The 22,247-nt window shown below is 42.9% G+C and overlaps 1 protein-coding gene across 2 annotated transcripts in view; it reads left to right on the top strand.

Moving 5' to 3' along the window:
* The first annotated feature begins 12,897 nt into the window (after positions 1–12,897).
* Positions 12,898–22,247, top strand: part of LOC135991313 (glypican-5-like) — a 368,669-nt gene continuing 359,319 nt past the window's right edge. For both annotated transcript variants that reach the window (XM_065639812.1, XM_065639811.1), the window contains exon 1: positions 12,898–13,270. In XM_065639812.1, coding sequence (XP_065495884.1) covers positions 12,901–13,270 — 370 coding nt within the window. In that variant the 5' untranslated portion in view covers positions 12,898–12,900. The remainder of the gene's footprint in view (positions 13,271–22,247) is intronic.

Here is a 22,247-nt window from a genome sequence, read left to right as displayed (position 1 = left end):
AACAAGGTGGCTTATCTTCCATTCCTGTTTCCAGCAAGCACATTTTCCAAGCAGTTTTTCTGAGCTGCTCTGAGACTTCGTCTCTCCTATTTCCTATTGCTGTTCTCCTTTCTTCAAAACCACTGCTGCTGAGGGGGGAAAAAAAGAGGGCAAGTGCCCCACTGTGTTTCACCCATGAGGAGCAGGAGGACGACCCCTTTTGGCCATGAGTTTGGCATGGTATTGAAGAGTGGGGAAAAAACAGAAAGAAAAGGAATTTGTCAAGATCTTGTAGCCAGTTGTGGGAAGAGTTTTCTGTAGAAGATTGTGTTAGGAAGAGAGTCTCTTTAAATCAAATAGCAATCCTTGATGTGTTATTACCACCAGATGCTCTTGCACTTTGCCAAGCTGGGCAGGTTTCCCTCCTCTATCACCTCTGCAAGCAGCTGCTCTCAGCTCTTCTGAATGAAGAAATCCACAGGAAAATTCCTGGTGGTGGAGTGCATTGTACCTTAAATTAATGCTGCCCCTGGTAATAATAGGTCAACAAAAATAGGAAAAAAAAAGAAACCCTTGAGTTTCTGTCTCATGTAGTTTAGAGTTCCTGTAAGGCAGGTTGGATATTTTGCAGGTGGGGCTTTGACTTCTGCGCTGAGCCATGAGATATCATAACAGGCTTGCCAAAAAGATGTTTCATTGTCACAGCTCACTTGTGGATCCCTGTGTGCATGGTGGTAGTGATTCAGATCAGCTAATTTGATAATGAATTAATGCCTTGTGAAGGCAGCCCACACCCGTTGCGTAGCTGCCTCATGCTTTTGGGGAATCACATCAGCTTTTTGCATTTGTGTTCGGTTTGGAAGAGGGGCTGGGAACTGGCCCAGAGAGAAATCTCAACTTGCTTAGGGCTGTGACTGTCAAAGGTAGATTATCCAAAATGTTGGCCCTAAGACAAAGATGACAGCAGTTGTCTTTACTCAGGAGGAAATGAAATGTAACAGCCTGCATGAGTCATGCATTTTTAGTACATCAGCTTTCACTTTATTGCCAGAAAATGTACTAACTACATAGGATTTTGTCTGTCTTAAGTAAAAACATATTTGAAAGCTCTGGCAATGAAAGAGCTAACATACCAGACTGTGATGCTATTGTTCTCTCCAAGCACCTCACAATTTTAACTTGATTCTTCCTCATGTGTTTTCTGCATCTCCAAAGGGCCTCTGAACATCAGAAAATAGATGCTCAGCACTATCTTGAATAGTGTCAAAATGAGCCAGCTGTCCGTTTTCAGTGGCTTAGGTCTGTTTCACTCACCTTTTAAAAGGGTGTTTCTTCTGTGCTTATCCTCATTGGAATGCTGCTCTGTGCAAAATGTCTGGCTTCTTATTGGAGCATTTTTCCCTCTTTTGGTGATGAACCATTTCTTGTGTAGCTTCTGTATAACATGTTCATCAGTCCTGTCAATCCATTCCTTCACTCTGAAGAGTAGCCAAGATCTTTCTTGGATAACCGTTTCCAGATAAAATTTTCAGAGTACTTATGTGAATCGGTAAGTATGTAATGGATAATTGAGAAAGGAGAGAACTTACTGTATCAAACAGCTCAGAAAATTCTCTTAGCAATATGGAAACAAGAGGAAAGACTCATTTTGGGTAGCAAAAGATTCCTAGTTGAAACTCAGGCCAAACCTTGGCTTTTTAACTAGTATCTCTTTTGAGTCATTATCTCTGTGTCATTTCAAATCCAAGCTGCCCTCCCACATTAGATGATACCAAGGAAATTACAAAAGATCGATTTCACACTGTAAACATGACCTTTTTTAAAACACGAGTCATGCAGACTCAGAGCTGGATGATCAGATTGTTTCAGAATATTGCCCAAACAAGTGATCATGCTGAATCATTGTAAATAATTCCAATATTAAAGGTTCTGCACACAAAAAATGGCGTGCTTCATAAAAAAGGTCATATACCAGAAGGAGTATTGGGGAAGATTTTCAAAGGCCTATTAGTCAGTTAAGGCAACTCTCCTGTTTATTCCCATTATGTGCCTTTGAAAATATCCCCAAGGTGCAGGTGTTTTTTCCTTCCAAAGTAGAGCTGTATTAGGTTAATTACTGCCTTGCAAGAGGTAAATTAAGTTGGCCACTGATGCAAATCAGCTATCTGTAAATACTCTTTAACATGATGTCCTTTGATTAGAATAGTTTTTTTCTCCATGCATCACACACTTATCTAAGAACAATACACAAGGAATAAGTTTATGATCAGAGTTTTTTGTCTTTGTTGGCATGAACAGCATATAAAGCCTGATTAATAGTGATTCTATACAGTCTTATGCTGCTTGCATCTACTGCAGATATTGGTGTGTAAAATCTGGCAGAGGGACATCAGATGGATTTGTAATGGTCTCTGAAGGGTCTTTGGCTCCATAAGCTGGATAATGGATTGCACGCAGCCATATGCAGCATTTCCATTTCTTACAGCTATAATGGAATAATAGTTTTAATTTAATAACCAACCCAAGTATAATTCAATACAAAGACGTATTATATTCTGTTTAAATAAATTAAGGATACCACAGCTGAAGTGGCATGTCAGAGCTTAAGAAAAAATAATCTACCTGTTCCTTCATGAAGAAGCTTGCTACATATCAATATCTTTAAGCGCAAATTTGGGTTGTAAGTATATACTGGGTCCTAGTATTTAGTTTACTGATAACTTTCAAGGCTTTCTTTTGAGTAGATGTTCTATGTCTTAAAGAGCTGAATTCTTGGATGCTGACTTCCCAAACAGTGCCACTGCAGTCAGTGGGGAGAGCTGTGGCTAATACATTGCTTGGTGGAAGTACAGAAACCCTGTCACAAAAACACCAGCACTCCCAGCTTCAGGCTGAAGTTTTCCTGGTGAGCTGGAACTGCTGATCGGGAGGCCAAGGCTTCCTGTAGATTTTTTTTTTTCCCCCCCCCCCCAAGGTTCAGTCTGAAAACAAAGCAGAAAGTGGGTGTCATCTGTGTGAGTTACAGCATGGCCTGAGCCCTTGTCTCTATAAGGTCAGAGATGAGATGTGTACAGGAGCACCAGGCCACAGCTGACCTGTCCCAAAGCTCACTGGGGTCACAGGAGCTTCGTGCTGTTTTTGAGGAGTCTTGGATCAGGCACACATCTGCCACCAGGTACACAAATCCCAATACACTTGACTCTTCAACTGTGTGAAGGACTTGAGGAGGACAGGCATCCTGTCTTGGGGCCCACATTTGTTGCAGAATTACCGTGCTGGGCAGAAAACCTTATAACCAGCCCTGGACTCAGTTTCGAAGAAAGAAAATGAGCTGTGTATAATAGGTAGTGCTATCACCACTGAGTAATCTCTACTTCAAAGTCAAACAAAGCTCGCCTGTTACCTCGTGAAATATGGGTAATATTTATCCTCGGTTTTGTCACTAAAAACTGCCTGTAAAAAATCCCAGCAGTCAATGAGAATAGACGACTCAGAATCCAGCTATGGCCCTACGGACCTGGAGTCCTCCAGGGACCATCGCAAATCTCATGATGTCCCCCAAGTGCTTGATTTGTGCAGATGATGCTCTGATTTAGCAGAAAGATGCATACAAACTCATGCCGCCAGCAGCCTCTGTTGGCGTCATAGATGCAGAGGCTCAAGAGAGTACGTTATTCCAGCAAATGTCAGCATTAACTTACACTTGCTCAGGGCTCATCTGCTTTTTCCTGCCGTATCTTAGAGATATTACAGTCACGTACATGAAAAATCCAGTGTCTAGCAGACGAAGCCAGGACCTGCTTGGCATCCTGGAGAGCGACGTGTGCTGAGGGAGGGGTGGCAGAACACTGACCTCCAAGCAGAGGTGTTTTGTCAGTGCTTGTTACAGTTAATGGAAGCACCATGAAACTCATGTCACTAAGGAGCTGCAGAGATGCCTCCCCAAATGAGTTGCAATTTAAACTGCTGATCTGCTGGCAAGAACCACTAATATAGACCTGTTGCAATGGGAGCAGGGGAGAATAATGAAATCAGTGGTGTTTTGTAAGAGTTGGTCCCACAGCAGGGCTGGAGCTAAGGAGTCAAATTCCCCTGTGTCACTTACGTAAAGAATTGCAGCGATTGCTGTGGTACTCGTGAACAAAACCAACAGGGAAAGATTTGCACCGATGCACAGATTTAACTGAGCTGTTGCATTCAAGTTCTCTCACTTTGGAAAACACTCCAATTTTCTTCTTTGCTTTAGATCTAAAAGTCACTTTAAGGTGTAAGAAAAATCAGCAAAAGATGACTTTCAATATTTAACCAAAAGAAATCAGTTTTTAAATATAGTGTTGTGGGGGCTTTTAATGTGATGCTATGTTTAACATGTACATAAAATATAGCCCAGCATGCTTTCTTTTTATTTTTCTGATTCTGTACCACACTTGCTCAGTTTGCAAAGTTGAGTGTTTGCCCTAACAAAGATCCTGCAGGCCCGAGTTAGGCAAGAGACCTGCCCAATTCCACCCTTTGCAGCTCTTGCTCTGGGGGACACCTCTACAAGTCCATCTGGAATGAACGCTTTGGGCAGTTGCTGAACCAGAGGGAAACTGAGGACAGTGGACTTGCCCGGCATTGCAGAACCAGAAAGCTTTTCACAGCTTTCTTGAAGTGCAGATTTCTTATCCAGAATTCTCCTATTGGAAATGTTTATCATAGACTCTTCAGCACTGAGATCTTTATCTAAGGTGTTTGTCTACAACCGACAACATTGTATGCCAATTAGAAAAAGATCTTTTCAACATGTATTTTTTTATGAATCGCGTATTTTAAACAAATGTGTTTCAAACTGCATAGGCGAACTTCCCAGGCATATTTTGGCAGTGACTTGTGCATGTTCTGCTTTTGCCGTTCCAGCCTCCATGCTACCAAGCTGCTGTTGCCCTTCATTATGAAGTGGACTAGAAGTATAGTATGGATCTAACATCTGGAAGCTGGACTTAGTGAAATGTGGTGCTTTTTTTCATGTCTGTCAGTTTTTCCTCTCACCACTGCAGATTTTAGTGGTGAATGATGGTCTATCTCCAGACCAGCATCTTTTTAACAGTCCTCTCCTACAGCAGCTCTTATAGCCAGTGGGTCTCTTTATGCAACTTTCGGATGACCTGTACTGAGTAGCTTTGCAGAGGCTCTTACCCAAAAGTGTAAGGCAAGCTGATGGCTGCCCACAGAGAGAGTTGTCAGTCTCATTTGACTACCACCTGCTCTGTGGAGCTGCGCTTCAGCAGGATTCTTTGCACTTGGGATGGGTTTGGGCAGGATTTGACTTCAGGGAATGAGGCAAGTTTGCGTGTGTATTAAAGTTTGAAGGCATGTTCTTAGGCTAGAAAATACAATTATACAGGAGCTGGTCCCCTTTAATACCTTTTTGATAGGTCCTGAAGCTAACTTTTTTGCTACTTGGACTCTCTGCTGGTTTATGGTGCTTATGATGATGTGTGCTGACTGGAGCATGTTTTGACCAAGGCAGATGCTGCATGCTGGCTGCATGGTAAACTTCACACAGGTATATTGTTGGGTCCTCCCATGTAACCCCTACAACCAAATTGTAGGGAAAGGACATTCTCATGCCATGGCAAGGGCTTCTTGTGGGAGCCTGCATTACTACCAACACCAGAATTTGCAGGTGGAATGCCATGAGGCTGGCAGCAGTCTTAGAAATTTGGTCCTAGCACCCTTTGCAGGTGTCAGATGGGGAAGAGAGGTGAGCTGAAGGCACATGTGCTAATCCATAAGCTAAAGTGAGCAGGTGATGTGAACCTGCCATGCAATACGTGAGTATGGTGGCAACCAGCCTGCTTTTGTCAGAGTTCCAGGAAGGGTCCTGCTTTTTCACTAGACTCAATCTGTGTCATGCTAGAAATCCAGAGCCCTGTCTTCCTTCTGGACATAACCCCCATCTGCTGCTGCAGTCCTCAGCCCCTCTAGCTGGATGACAGCTGCAGAAACCTGTCCCTGGGTGTGTTTGCCCTTATTTAACCCTGGGTTTGCATCCTTCATACCCTCCTGGTGTAGGGAGGAGGTGCTACCATTTTGTGATCCAGCGTGTGGAGAGTTGCACTCGGGACACACAAAGCTGAAAAGGTCTGTATATAGGCTAGCGATGTATGGGAGTAGCAGTGATATGTTGTCTGGTTGTATGTTTGTTCTCATTAAAGAGATTTATTTTACTTCACACCCATGTGGTAAAGATAACAAATGCTGCTGTACCAGCTAAGAAGTACAGTGGTTCTGAGCTATGAAGTTTTGCTACGAAGATGAACATTTAAACACTCTGAGGACAGAAAATGGTGGCTAGTGGGAACAGTAATGTGAGATATTGGAGGAGTTCATTTATTTTGATGAACTAGTTTATATTCTAGGATGCTTTTTCTCATGTCAATAAAGTGTCAATCTTAGCTATGAATTTTGCTATTTATGACCTTTCATGTAAAGCTGCAAGGCAGAAAGATAAACAACTTGAGCAATATGAATAAGGCAAAAACCCAGAATTCAGTCAATGAGAGGCACCAGTGGTAAGTAAATTATCTGATTGGAAACAGCTATTTGAAAATGCAGTAGCATCACTTACAGTACAGTGGACAATTAGTTTTAATTAACTTCAAATTCTGACACATAGTCTTTTCTGAGTGCCCAGCTACCCAAATGAAAGTTGAGCCATTTTGTCCTGCTAGAAAAAGCTACTACAGGTATTATAATGATGCTATTCACACTTCTATTGTAAGTATGTAATCTTTTTAATTTTTTCATAAAATAGTACTTTTGGAAGACCAACATGTTCTGTACCATAAGCCTTTGAAAAACGGCACTGTTTTCCATAGACAAACAGATCGAATTTTTAAAACCAGCTTTGAATTGATTAACAAAGTCCAGCATGTTGTGTGTGGTGTTTGGGGTTGTGTTGTGTGTGTGGTTTTTTTTGGTTTTCTTTTTTTCTTCCCCTGCCAGGGAGGATCTGGCCAGGAGTTCTTGTAAGGTTATCAGAAATTACAGGCAGCTTTTCATGCAGATGTGTAAGGTTATATCTAGCACTCTAAATGTGCTGCTGTACATCTGTCACTATGGGAACCCTAAGCACCAATTTTGTGGGAGGTAAGGGGGTGGCTGCTTTGCATTACAACTGCTCAACTGAGCATGTACGTCCCACCACAGCCAGCAGCAGTGTCCACATATCCATCTAGCCTGTTAGACCATTCTGGAGAGCAAAACATGACTTTCTGTTAATGTTCTTATAGCAACATATTTTTATGAAGTTCAGTGTTTTAAGAGAATGTGGTACTCAGAGGTGTTCCACCAAGAACAGCACAGCAGTGATGGTCATCCTGACAATATCCATGGGTTTCTGTTAAGGAGACTTCTGCCTGGCTGTCTTTCTGTGCCTGCCTGCATCTGGTGGGAAAGGCAGGGCAAAGAACCTCAGGCTCTTGCTGACCCAGGCTAAGACCACCACATGGCCCAGGACAGCAGCACACTTGTACAGTTGCTCAGTAGCTGCAGGTTTGTTGCTGTGCTGTGTGATTTTCAGACCTGCACTGTGAGGGGGATGTCCCTATAAAATAACCCTTAGGACTGTGTGTCTGGTGCTGGTGTTTGTGGAACCAGCTGTGAATCCTTGGTGTTCACTGTGCTATTACTCATGTTGTTGGGAGGAGGAACTTCTGAAAAGCACACAGGAAGTTACTGACTGCTTCAATATGAAACCTAGTTCCATTATTATTCTTTTGAAGTATGTGAAACTAGAGCTAGATACTTCTTACATTCTGCAACCTTTACTTGAGTAATCTACTTGATTTCCCTTGGGCTGTGTGGAAGCTTCTCATACGAGTAAGTTCAGAACCTTTTTCTTGTCCCAGTTAAATTAATTTGTATGCTAAGCTGTGCAGATAAGTGCAGAGTTATATCCATCTTCTCAGCTGCTCAGTGACCAGGATGCTTTAGGAAGAAGAATTCAAACAGAACGAGCTGGTACTACCGAGGTGGGAAAACTGTTGCCGTGCGGTCACCTTCATGTCATGTTCCTCATGCATCAGTTATCAGCCCTGGGAGATGCTGTATTTCTGAGAAAAGTCTGTGTGGTTTTTCCTCACATCTCCAGTGAGATTTAAAGATGCCTGTTTCTCACGCCAATCTTTTTATGACAAAACAAAAGCTGTTCTTCTGGGATAAGACTGTTCTCAGCGGATGGTCTCTGGTGGTCAGGGTGTGATTTGAAATTGTGATCTAGACAGGGAGAACTCTGTTGTATGTGGGGTGATCTCTAAATAAACATAGCAGGTCTGATCTCTGCCAGAGAAGACAAATCAATGGGCTAGAGGATTTTTGGTCTGGACTAAACTGCCCTCACACTGCTTAAAGGAAATAAGACTTCCACTCTTGCGCCATTTTCTCTTCAGCATTGTCCATAGGATTTCTCTTAACCTAGTGGCTGTTCTGATGAGTTGTTGCATCAGTTGTATTTCTTTCATAGATCTTTTGTTTAGTCTAATAACTTTTTAAAAATGAATGTTATGGTATGGTTAACAGCTGTGCCTTTTGGTCATAACTTTTATTTCTCTCAGGGAAAAAAAAAGTACAACAGGCACTTTTAAACTGTGAATTTGAATAGGTCCGGTAAAGTGAAAAATATCCATGAAATAATGAGGCAGTACAGGAATACTGTATTCTGACCATCAAAAAGGTCTGCATGCATTTTTTCCATGTGGAGTAGATATGGCACAGGTAACAATTAATGGTGTGGCAGGACACTTATTCTCCTTGTGCTCAGTACTTTTGAGTGAATGAGAAGGAAATGGGATCTCTAAACAAAAAGAGGGAAAATGAAAGGCTTATTCTGGTAATTTTTCTATTATTAATAGTTTCATCGTGTTCATCATTTTAGCAGGATGAGAACATTCTGAGTAAAATTACCAGAAATAATTTTCTAGTAGTTTTTTAGTCTTGGCATAGTTATGCATACTTCATGCATGACTTTTTTAACTCTTAAAATCTATATTTAAAATTTCATACTCTGCTTTAAAGTTTGGTCTGACTTGAAACGTAGTAGTCTTCAGAAAAAAGATTTAACTTTCTTAAAAGAAGAAAAACCTGAAAATTCTAAAAAAACCTGAAAAGAAACTTGTCTTAAAGATACTTCTGGACAGAGGATTTTGAGGCATTAAGTTTTTTAAATGAAAATCAGCATGTAGTTTGGACTCATTCCAGTGACTTAAACAGGTCTCTTAATTTTAATTCTGAGTAGGCAGCAGAGTTCCTCAGGTGCTCCAGTGAGACATGTACCTTGGAAAATTTGACCTCTAAAGATAAGGCTTTAAATACTAGATTACTGGCTTTCCTGGAATGGCTGAGACACACAGAGAAAGGCTTCACTCTGGCAGCCAAATTGGCAAGTGCAGACCTTGTGCCCATTTAGTCCCATTGGCTGGAAAGTCCAGTGTTGGAGATAAGCTTATCTTAAACATAAGGGAATTAGTCCAGCTTCCATTTAAATTGCTGGCAAAGCTCCAGGAGAAGGGCTGAGGCAACAGGCATACAAAACCCTATTCCTAGGCCTGATCCCAGCTTTTCTTACACATCCAAAGCTCATGCTGAGTATTGTGGTCACTTTAGCAGGATTAAGACTGAGCGGATTGTTTGGGCAGATTTATATTGCTATTCATTGTAAGAAGTACTGATACAGTTCTCAGTGATGTATGGTTAATAAATATTCATTGGTTAAAACAACAAGACACCTGTTGACAAGGTAAACTCTGATTGTTCCAAGCAAATTGCTGAAGTGTGGTAAAATGTCATGTACAATAATTAGTTAAATGGCTCTTCTGTTATCTGTAGCCTTCTTCCAGCAAAGCACTTAGGCATGTGTTTGCCATTAGCACCTGACCACCTCCACTAAAGTCAATCCGACTGCTCTGCTGTATGCAGAGCACATGTTTTGGAGAAATAGGACCCAAATTACTTGGGGTCCACCACGTTCTGCCTATGGTGTGTGTTCTTGATCCTCCCAGAAGTCAGTTGTGCGCAAACACCACTAGATCTGATCAGCATTTTGTAGGGAGAAACAGCATAAGGTGCTTGTCACTTTGTACTGTCAGTGGGTTTAAGCAGCAATCTTGTATGCTCATTGGTGCCATAAGGTTACAATTTGTCACCAAAGCAGAGTCAGGAAAGTGGTGCGATGGTTTAAGTGTTGGCTGAGAGGTACAGGGCGGCTGGGGAGGCCAGCTTTTAGCTGTGGGCTGTGTGTGCATGCACATCGCCTGTGACTGCTGAAGGTGATAATGACAATCTTATGGGTGATTCTAAGTAGCATGTTCTAGAACACTTTTTTAAACTGAAAAAGCATATTTAAACGTATTCATATGTCAGGGATCAAGAAACGCACATTTACTGAATTAGCCTCAAACTTTTCCTTTTCTCCTACCTGCTCTACATTAAAAAAAAAAAGAGAAAAATGTTATCAGTGACGAAAACTTATGTCTCAAGAGTGTGCAGGAGTCTATGTACTTTTTTTTACGGGGGTGGGGGGGAAATTCAGACTTCAGCCTGAAAAACCTAGCAGGCCATCTTTAATTCATACTTCTCAACATAGGTATTACAAAACCATTAGAAACATAAATGTTTCCTTATGTATTAAAGTAACCAGTGCTATGTGGACATTCCAGTACGCTGACACTGAGTAGTTTGTTGTATTTGTGTGTATATAATTCATGTTTCTTAGCAGGATTTTGGGGAGAGGAGGGGAACTGGAGATAACACAGTGGACTGCCTTCTACTAACAATATGAGGACCAGATAAAAAAATGGATAAGTAACATGATTTAACATAGCCTGAAGAAGACAGGTGAGAAATAGAAAACTAATCACATGAAGATGAGACACTAAAATAAATCATGTTAGAAAAGGATTAGCCATTTGGGATTTGAACTTGCCACCCACTGAAAACAATGGCAAAAATCCCACTGAATTAAATGCCTCGGGTGCTTACACAGGACTGATTAGACGTTATTTATAGAATAATGTATATGCCAAATAATGCTGGTATTCGTCAAGTAAATTATTCACCAGATCCATCATCCTGCCATTTCTTTTCTGGCAGAACTCCCATTGAAGTCAATGGGAGTATTGTCTGAATAAAGGCTTTAAGGATTCAACCCAAGGTTACACAAAATGCAGTTGAGGCAACTTGTTCCTCTTCTTTGGGTTCATAAAACCACATGCTGGACAATAGGTAGGCAGCCAGGGTGCTGCGCCTTACAATGCTAGTTGTTCTTTCACTGATGCCTTTTATTCACTTGTATCTCTTTAATCTACCTGTTGCCACCTGGATTTGGAGTCTGACCCTGTTAGTGCATGTGTGTATGGAACTGAAACCTTACTGGCAGTACAACCTGTATCCAGCTGAAAACCAAGTTGAGCTGTATAAGCGTCTGTGGGCTCTGGACTTCCTGGGGTCAGCCCTTTGGGGTGCACTGTCTGGGCTCTTGGCATGACCTTTGAGAGCTGCAGGATGAGCAAAGAAGTGCAGCTCTGACCTGAGTGAGCAGGAGGTTTCTAAGATGACTTTTTCTCTGCTTTTGGATGTAGAAGACTGGTTACATGGCTGGTTTGTTCTTCTGGTTTTTTTTTTTTAACTTACAAGTTAAATCAAATTGGATTATTTTCTTTTTTTAAAAAAAAAAGATATCTTGCTGTCTTGATAGGAACAAAATTAATACAAGCAAATTGCTTAAATGATTTCCAGTTCTAGCTATTAAAATACAACTGAGGCAACTATCTACAGCACTGAGCTCAGCCTCTCATTACTACCTATAGGACCGTATAATGGTTAGGTTAGCTGTAGGTGCATTCCCCTGTTGCTCCAGGAGCACATTAGAAGCATCTTGAGGCTTGCAAGTAACCTTAAAGAAATCAGATACAATGGCCTCAAACAACAGTAATTCTTGTAGCTCATAATGTGCTCAATATGCCTGAAAGGTAATGTGCAAACAGGGCTGTTTGTGGGAGACTTCTTGGGTTTGGCTTATCTGGAATTTGAGTGTTTTTGTGAAATGGGAAGTATTTATGGAAGCTGAGCATAGTTTTGTGTTGAAATGTGTGGTAAAGCAGTTGATAATGAAGCATGCTTGGGGCAGTGAAAAGATTGCAAAAGACCTCTCTGATGGTGACACCAATGCTCTCAGCCCCAGGAGGGGTCTGTGTTGCCCCAAACAATATAGGATGGAACTGCTGCTGGCTTTTATACAAAGCAACAATTTATATGTGTACTTGGTACATAAGGATGTGTTTCCTGGTGCAAAGTTTTTTCGAGTCTCTGCAGTGACTGTTGGTTGGAGTTAACACTTGTCTCATGAAGACTCTTCCAATAGCCTCCATGGCATCTGCTAGGAATTTCAGAATCAAAGCAAACCATGCATGATTTCCCAACCTGCTGCGCTGAAGGTTTTTATATCTACTGCTCTGTTTCCACTCTGTACCAGTTTTCCTTGACAACCCACATTCCTCTCTGCTCTGAGTGCGTGTCTCCTTCGGTATAGATGTCCCTTCTCCTGCGACCCTTCAGTGACTTGAGTTGACCCGGCCCTGCTGCCTGGGACTCTACCCTGCAGAGACTGTACAGATGTTCTGGCTCTGTAACAACTTGTGCGCTCAAGTTCACGGGAGGCTGCGCAGCAGGACGCCGGCAGTCCCACGGCTGCCTTGCGCTGCCTCGCGTGGGTCGGCGCGGTGGGTCTCGGGGGGGCTGTGCCTCGCCCGAGGGCTCCGGCACCCCCTCTCCATCAGCGCTGCTCCAGGGCCGGGGCGGGCGCGGTGTGAGCGCACCCGCCCGTCAGGGTTCCCTCCTTCCCCCTCTTCTCCGTTCTCTCCCCAGCGCCGGCGGAAGCCAATGGGCGGGGGGCGGCGGCGCCCCGCTCGGACCCCGCGGGCGGGGAGGGGCGGGGGCGGGCGGCGGCCGCCGCACTCGCCGAGGAGGAGCGCGGGAGGCGGGCAGGGGCAGCGCCGCCGCCGGGACTGGCGCCCGGCACCGCCGCCCGGCACACGGCCCGCGCCCCGCAGCGCTCCGGCCCGCGGCCGCCGGGGGAGCGAGATGGCCGCTGACGGGAGCCGCGGGGTCCTGGGGCTGTGGCTGCTGGCGGCGGCGGGGCTGTGCGGCGGGGTGGCGGCGGGCAAGTCCCCCAGCTGCCACGAAGTGCGGACGGCGTTTCAGCTGCGGCAGATCGGGCCCCTCAAGCTGGTCCCCGACGTGCCCACGGCCGGTCAGTACCGACCCACCCGCGGGGTGGCCGCTCCGCGCCGGGGGGTGCAGCGGGCGGCGCGGGGCCGTGCCGGGCGGGCTCGGAGCTGCGGGGCGACCCGCGGGGTTTCCACGGCCCCGGTGCTGCTGTCGGGGGCTGCCGCCTGCCTGCCAAAAGCCGGGGCACCGCGGGTGTCTTCGGCCAGCGCCGGCTTGCCTGCCGGTCGCAGGTAGCGGGGAACTACGCGGATTTGGCACGCGCCTTACTAAAAGAATTTTAAGAGAGACCAGAATGACTCCTCCGTTTTTACGTTGTGCAGGTATTGCTTGTTGATCGCCACCATAAGCACCAGAGCTTTTTTTTCTCCCCCGCGTTTACGACCGGTGTGGTCCCTTTGCTAAGTACTTCAAGCAGAGGCTTCCTTCTGCAAAGGATCCCCTTCTTAGAAGGCAAATTAGTAACAGAGTCATTAAGGAACGCTCGTTTTGCTGACCAGATGTGGGGATCCTCGGGCAGGCTGGGGAATACGTTGTTGATTTCTGAATTAGGAAGAGTTATCTTGCAGATGACTTCAGGAACGTTGTCATGAGGAAAGGTAGAGGTAACATCTTAGAGGGATACAGCCCACAGAACTTAGCGTTTGCTTAGTTAAGCAGTAAGTCTGTGGTCTTAATATTTGTGGAAGTTGATAAGTAGAGTGGTGTTCACTTTTGCCTTTTCATACTGTTTCTGAGCATTATGTGACAGCAATGCAGTAGAAAAGTAACACACATAAAATAGTTTTTTTCATATTATACACTTACCCTGTACGATTCATTGTAAGGGGATAAAGTACATTATAATGTCTAAACATGATCAAACTCTTCTGTATGACCATGTATCTATCTAGATAATGAAGTCACATCCCTGACTCTTACATGTTTTAAGAAAACGTTTACAAGAACTGGAATATAGAAGCAAAGACTGTCAGTCTCGTAAAACAATCTCTAGCTGCCTCATGCTAGCACAATTGCCTGTAGGTGCATGGTGGTATGTCAGTTTCAGTTGTTACTTTATTTTTTCACATTTGTTTTAAAGCAGTTCAATTTAAAGCCTGAGTTTGATGGCAAGACTTATCTTAAATGAGTTTTGGTTACGTTTTCTGGCATGAGTTCCTGTCTTGGGGATGACTTTTGATAGGCCAGTGGGCTGACCTCTTTTGGTAACTCTTATGGCTGTAAATGATTGCACAGTGCCAGTGATTTTTACCTTTGCTTTACATAAAGTAGTTGAGATGATACATGGCTGTAAAATTGTCTGTAAGCAAGGAATCATTCCTTATTCTGTGGCAAGAAAAGGTTTGCAGGAATAGTATTTCGAAGCTTGAATTATGGTACCTTTCTCTTGTGCTGATAGAGGCATCAGATCACACTTGTCTTTGAAAGCTAATATGAAAGCCGTTAAAAAAAGAGATAAAACAAGGTTTTTCATCAATTTTGATGCATGCTTAACCATCTCTCCTGAGCTCCTTCTGGAAGAAACTCTTCAAACTTTAAATTGATTGTTTTACACTTTCTATATAATTTTAGTACTGTAGATGAAACTTGGGGAAACTGTGTACTTTCAGAAGGAAGATGTAGGTGCTGTGGTGCTTCAGGGATGTTTCATTGCATTCTTGTGTCATATTGAACCTGAATAACAAGCTCTCGGCAAATAAATAGCATGAGAGAAGGTGAGGGAGGGTAATATACTTTTAAATTTTAGTTCATAAAGGTTTCTCTTGAAGAGGATGATTGGAGCAGAGGAGAGCTGAGGAAAAGTGATGCATATTGATCTTTCCTATTCGTTAAGTGTACTCAGCTCTACCAAAGCTTGTGTGTTTTAATGATATCTTGCCAGGCAGTAATGTCTCCTGTCTTGTGCTCTCTTTTAATTAAGTACGGATGTGTTTTCCAGTGTCTTTACCTGGTAGCTATTACCAGTGAAAATATCTTAATACAATCCCCTACACATACACACACTCTCTTTTTCTCTCTAGGACGTTGAGGTTCATTTTATTATGCATGTTAACAGCAAAATGTTGAAGCATCTCCCTGAAGACTTTGGAGGGTTGTCAGCTAAAGTGGAAGAAGGGAACAGTGGTGGGCAGCCAGGGGGGGACACTGGGAAGCAACGTGCTCAGCTGAATGGTGCGGAGTGAAGCCTGTGGAGAGCTTCCTGCTGGCTTCTGCACATGCACTGGGGTGCTCCTCAGTTGTCTGCATGTTGGTTTTGGCTTGTTTTCTCTAGAAAATTGGACTTTTGCAGTCCTGTTGTCTGTTTACTAGATATTTTCGATCACAAAAATGTTGAAAGCCCTTGGCTGACCTCAAGCCAGTATTTATAGGCTAATGCAACAAATCTGGCAGAGGTTAAAGTCTTAAGGATTATTAAGTTCTTATAACCTTTGGGAAAATCAACAGCTCAGTTGAGAGAGGCCCAACCCAGTGCTGGGTGAGGGATCAGCAGCCAGATTATTTGGTGTATATTTTCCATCTCCTTATGGGTGGTGCCCATTTCACCTGTAATAAAATTAACTCATTTGGGAGGGTTTGCAGCCTACACCCTCCTGTGGTATTAGTTGTGGTTGGAGTGTTGAAGTCGCGCACTGATGGATGCCAGATACAATGACGGATCCTGGATACAAGCTTCATGGGGACTAGTATCTGCCTTCCCCATGTTACACATGGTTTGCAGACAGGCTGCTGTGATTGCCAAGTGGGTAGAAGGGCTGTCATTGTGACCTACAGTGAGGTGGACAGTGGCTTTGGGCAGGACCCGCCAGCCTCTCCTATAAAATGTAGCAGCAAGGGAAAGAGGAAGATTCCTGGGTGAGGGGGGAAAAAAAGAACTTTTGTTTTCAAGGTGTGATATGAATCTGTTGCCAACCTTTCTGAAAACAACCACCTTCTGAATTGTGCTCTTTGAGATGCCCAGGAGCTTCCTCTTAATCTTCCATGGTTTCCTGCAAAAGATTTGAGATTTTCCATTCTGAAATCTGGTCCATTAATGAGTGGAGGACTAAGGAAGAAGAGTGTTTTGACACAAGATGGGTAAGAGGCCCAAACAACAGGTATTTTTGAGCAGCAAATCTCCTTGGTCTGCCTGTAAGACTTTCTCCTCCACTGGCAGAGTCTGTGCTGCTACCTGGTAGGCTGCTTTTCTGGAACAGACTGGATGTTTCAAGGTTAATTTGCTGCAAATAGCAAACAGATTGGTCAAGTAAGGGTACTGCTGCCTTGGCAGTTATTCAGAGGAAAGGGTTTTTTTATTGTCATCTCCCAGACTGGAAAATGAGGTAATATGTTCCTGCTCTTGTACTTTGATTATCACAGACAGAGCTGGGATGTCTTTGTAGGAGCTCCTTGGTTAACATTTTGATGAGAGAGAATTATATGCTGTCTCCAAGGGAGAAGGGCTGTGTTAATCCTGCCAGGGGACTAAGCCTTTGGTTCCAGGGAGTCTAGATACCTAAAATCTGATGTGTACTGCTACGTGTGGTATTCCCCCCAACACGGGGCTGCTGTTAGTGATACCCTGTGAGCCCTGGGTTGTATTACAGCGTAACTGCCCACTGACATGGACTGTGTTTAAAGTTCTGTTTATTCACAGGCTCTTCCGTGGCACGGAGCATAGTGGTGGCTGTCTCTGCTTTCCAAATTCACAGTAGGAAAACTGAATGAATCTAACTGGAGTCTGTGACTTGTCCACATTCAGGCAGTGAATTGTAGCAGAACCAGAATAAAAGTGCCCCTCTAGATTCCTTTGCTAATTGTGTAACTGTGAGAACATTCTCTCTGTTTATATAGACTCAGTTCTGTCTCTGCTTATTGACATGTATGGTCATGCAAAAAAAAAAGTCTGAAAACATAAGTGTAGAGATAGAAGAATTTGGCTTACTTCTGGTAAGCAAAGAAAATATTGGTCACTTCTGAAAGAGTTCTGGGAACTCTTTACCTTCTAAATTAATTGTCTTGTTGAGGGCTACCAAAAGGATGATTTTCTTATCTTGCTGCTCTGCTGCTTTACAAAGAGCACAAAAGCTGCCCAGATTGTGCTCAGGGACTGACTTCTGAAGGGCAGATTTTGTTGTATTAAAAGCTTCTTCATTACTGTCATTCTGCACCTTAAATCAGGAGAACTGTTCATTACCACATGTATATACTGAATATCCCACAGCAGAGCTGGACATGCATTAGAAATTTATACACTTAAATTATTTTACTTTCTGAATAGTGACAGGGAAATCCTAGATTCTTTATCAGAAGCTCCTTGCTGCATGTGGTGCATGCATTAGGCTGGATCTCATCCCACCTCAGCCTATGGCAAAGCTCCCATTGTGTTGAGAAAGGAGCATGAGCTAGATCCCTTTTTGAATATGTCCAAGAATAACTACTAAACCAGCCATTTTATTATTAAATAGGTCATGCCACACTTTATTTTCCTGTTTTTCCTCTTTTATTACCACTCAGCTCCTTATTTATATCATTTTAATGAGGACATTGTAATTCTCCTGGTAAAGATGCAGTGCTGAAACATATTTTGCTCACAGCAGCATTCTGTCACAGTCACTCGTAAGTCTGGTGTGTGCCAGATGTGAAATGTACTTGCTTTATTGGCTCTGGAAAGTTTTTTGCCCCATCAGAATGAGTGACTAAAATCCTCTGGCGTGAACTGCAGTTTATACTTGGGTTTGCTGTTCACCTGCATGTGTGGTTGTGTGGGGCTGCCCTCAGTGCTGTGGATGAAGGGTATGTCCAGGAGAAAGGGTTGCTGCATGAGCACAGTCATGTTAATACTTAGAAACAGTGTAGGGTGGTCAAAACTTTAAGAACAGGCACAAAAACTAATATTTTTTTTCTACTAGGTTTCTTTTAGGAAATCCTGATTGTTATAAGAAGTTTGTGAAATGTTCTTGGCATTACTTGTGACTTGTTATAATTGAAAGTTTTCTTCTTAGTACACTCAGTATTTGTTTATTTATGGACACACAGGCATCTTGGTGGTTTAAACCACAGAGCTGTCCCATTGGAGGGAGTGGGGTGGTCCACTGTGAGATGGATTCTGTTCCCGTCTCTCACTCTCTGAATAGCCTAAAACAAGGCCAACTGTGCCTCAGTTTCTGTTTCTGCAGGTTGTGTCATGCAATGTTATTTTGAGGGGTATTGAAGAAGAGCTGCCATGAAAGAGGTAGATTGCAGCCAAAGTATCAGTGAGTTATATCTTCATTTTTTCAGGCTCGCTTCCACTTAATTCTTTATGTGAGGAAAAGGGCAGGAAGCTACCTTGGTTTCTGATGAATGAGAAGCTGAACCGAAAGCTGGTCCCTGCTGCACTTGTCTCACCCAGAGGCAGTCCTAAGGAGGCCACAGGCTTTCCAGCATCTGAGCAGTCACAGCTGTACTCGGCACTTGCTGCCATGGGTGCTCTGAGCAGAAGAAAAGCTATGCTTTTCCAACCTGCAGCTCCTCTGGAGTAAGGCTGCTTCCTCCATTAATCTCAGGATTTTATAGCACTCTTCAGGCTCAGACTGTCTCCAGAAGTGACAGTCTAAAGCTGCTGATGACTGTGGATACAGGCAAGACTCACACCAGCAGTAATATCTTTCTCCTCTCTTCCCATGCCTTAAATTTCTCTTTGACATGGGACCAGCTGCCCACTCTGTAATGCCCTTCTGGGAGTAATCCATATGCAGAAAGTCTGCTTAAACTTACTTAGTGCCTCATAAAGATGGAATCACTGTTCCACTGCCAGATGGAAATCTGTAGTTCTCATATCCGTGAGCATCAGAAAAAGCAGTGTCATTGGTGACTTGCGTGAGCATTTGGTCCAGGTGAGTAGAAGACTGGTTTAGTTATTCAGATCAGCCTTTCCTGTAAATGGCTTGGGAAGGAATCCAAGAGTCAACAGAGGACCTACTCTCCCCCAGCACACAATCATGTTATCAAACTGAGTCAAGGGAAAGAGCCATGTATTCCTGCAATTCACACGGTCCATTCATTCTCAAAAATCTCTGCCGAAAAGACTGTGTAGTGATATATATGTGTATGTGTTGGTGGTTTTTTTTTTTTTGATGGTCAGCCCAGGATGTGTTAATTCTGGTGTTGAACTGCGTCTTGGTATGGAGAACAAGCTTAGTAAGAAATTATCTATCCTTAAAATACTGATGGCTCCCAAGAGCTGCCTGTGCTAGCACCTTGTGTGCTACTGAAGTTTTGCCATGAGATTGTAATTGGAGAGTAATAGAAAAATATCCTTTCTACACTCCCACTCCAGTATTGCAGGGCTGAGCAGTCAGTCCTTAACCAAAGGGCAGTACAGATGAAAGGCATTAATGTGATAAGTGGAAACAAAGTTGGCATGATCATCACTATATAAATCAATAAATCAAAATGAGTAAAAGGTTTTATAAAGATTTAATCATGAAAACTGGCATGAACCTTGAGGATGTGTAAAAAGCAAGGATATGCATAAAATGTACCCTGGGCAGTAAAACAGATTTCTTTTTAAAAATGGTTTTGCTTTTAGGTGGTATAAAACTAGAGCTGCAGTTCCAAGTATTGCAAAGTCTTTCTAATTTAATCTTTCTCCCATGAAAGCATAAAATGATGAGATAAAGAAGCATATATTTAATAATACTTCAAACACATACTCATCACTTACCAGTTGAGAGCACAGCATCTGCTTCTAGGGGAAAATATGAATTTTGATGGATCAGAATCAATTTCTAATCAGCAGCCAAGCCTATGACACAGAATTTATACTTGGCCTCTCAATCTCTGTCAATTTGGTTAGGTTATCACTATTTAATATGACAGAATTATTTTGATATCTGTAAAGAGATATTTACAGATACTCATTTCATTCACATTAAAGTAGCTTCTGAGCAGCACCAGTGGATGAAAAGAGGTACCATTTAACAATTTATCTTAAGGATAAAAAAGATAAGGAAGCAAGTCTGTTTCTGCCTTCCACCAAGCACTTAAGGTTTACTTTTTTTAAGGTAATACATTATTTGATGGAAAAATGCAAAATATTTCTGCATGGTATCTTGTTCTGTTTGGATCTTGATCTGTTTGGATTGCAAAAGTAACCTGGGCCCCAAGCTAAGAGCTGGGTCCACAGCATTACATGGTGCAGGCTTAGCAGGACAAGGGTTTTCTCTCTGTATGTGTCCTTCATGACCCAGCGTGGTCTTCTTTAGATCCAGGTGTGCTGGAGACTATGGATGGTCTGGACAGGGAACTGACCCCTGTGGTGTGTGCACTAAGGGTTGTAGGACTGTGTGCTGTACTGCTCTGCTGCTTAGAAAGACAAGAGGTGTCCAGAATACTATTTTTATGGCCACATTTTGTCTGTATCAAGAGCTAAATATTTTGTGTAGCAATGCCGATACTTGGAATTAGCCCTTTGTGTCTCAACTCCTTCAGCAAATGCTGCTCCTTACAACCATCCTGTAGAAGAACATAGGGACAATATTTCCACCCCCATTTTAGGGTGTCAGATGAAACCTGGGTGGCTGAGAAGATCTTGCCAATTCCATATTGAGTCCTGTAGTCTAGTGGCATCTGGTATCAAGTAAACCTACATAGCTTAGAAATGCTCCATGGTTTTCTTCAGACACTTCAGCTACCTCTGGTGGGTTTAATCTTGAGGTGAGAAGCTTCTGCACTTCTGTAGTGGGGTGGCACCCACAGTTTCACTCTGGGTGAACGTGGTATCTGCATGCCAAGGGCTTGCCCTGGCAGTTTTACAGACGAATTTTGTACAGTGCTTGACTGTCCTGGACCTCCCTGGGGCTCTGAGTGCTGTTGTACAGCACCAAGCACCTTAGCGGTATTTAGCAAATGATTTATGATGGAGCAACGATAACCTTGCCTCTTATTATAGATAAGCACTATGCATATACTTTCGTGAGAATAAATCCATCTCTTTTACTCTTTCCAGTAATCAGTTTTAAAGGATGGTAATTAATTACCTTCTTGGTGTATTCATACATGCATGATTAGTGTGTAGAGTTTTTACTTGTGAAATTTCAAGGCACTCGTCCAAAGAATACAGAAAGAACTTAAGACAATGGAGGAATTTTAAATATCACAGATGATACTATTAAATTTACTTGCTATTTTGTGGACTCAAAAGTCCCAGGAAGTATCATTAATGCCTATAATATCCTCAGGTTCTCTTGCATTTTGATAGCTAAAGCCTAGAAATAAAGCACAAGTGTAGCCAGGCAATTGCAGAGGAACTTCAGAGCTGTGGAAGACAGAAAGTTATTCCCCTTGAAGTTGTCTTTAATCAGCCTTTCCCCCCTTTTCTTTTGATATGTAGTTTTTAGCCTGCTTTATATGATTCTGTGCCATATTCTGCCTTCCTGTGTTCTTACTGGATTTATGCTAATACTGATGGTCAACATATATATGCATTTGAAGCATGTATATATGGATTTTTGGTCTTCTAATGACTATGCTTGTTTCCCAGGGTCATGGTCTGTCTCTCTCCAGAGTTGTTCCATCACGGCGTGGATGTGCCGGCCGTTCTGGAGGGCCATCCTTCTCCGAGGGGCTCATTCTGACAAAGAGCCCCCGCTCTGCTGCGCAGGCCGCTGTCAAGTCCTTTAAAAACAAATGAGAGACAAATTTCAGAGTGCCGCTTTCCGAACCTGACTATCAGATAGGTCATGGTAGCTTTGGCAGCTAGTTAAATTGGATAGTTCAGCACATCCTTAGATGTTAATGGTTAAATGTATTCATTGTTCCAACAAGGGCCCTATTCATAAGGAGACTATTCTCTGCTCGTTATGCATGCATAATTCCCATTAATGCTACGGGGGGTTAAGTGTGTATAGTGAGGGGGGAGACCGAAGCTTATGTTTACACATCCATGTTTGCACTCAGAGAAGAGGTTTTGTAACACATGAGAAATTGATTGTGTTTGGACAGATCCCTTAACTTTAAGGACCTTTAAATCTCTGTTTTAA

This window comes from Caloenas nicobarica, chromosome 8 (genome assembly GCF_036013445.1).
Source record: "Caloenas nicobarica isolate bCalNic1 chromosome 8, bCalNic1.hap1, whole genome shotgun sequence".
In the NCBI taxonomy this organism is placed as follows: Eukaryota; Metazoa; Chordata; class Aves; order Columbiformes; family Columbidae; genus Caloenas; species Caloenas nicobarica.
The sequence above is the reverse complement of the archived record's forward strand: the minus strand, read 5'-3'. Positions and strand labels throughout refer to the sequence as shown.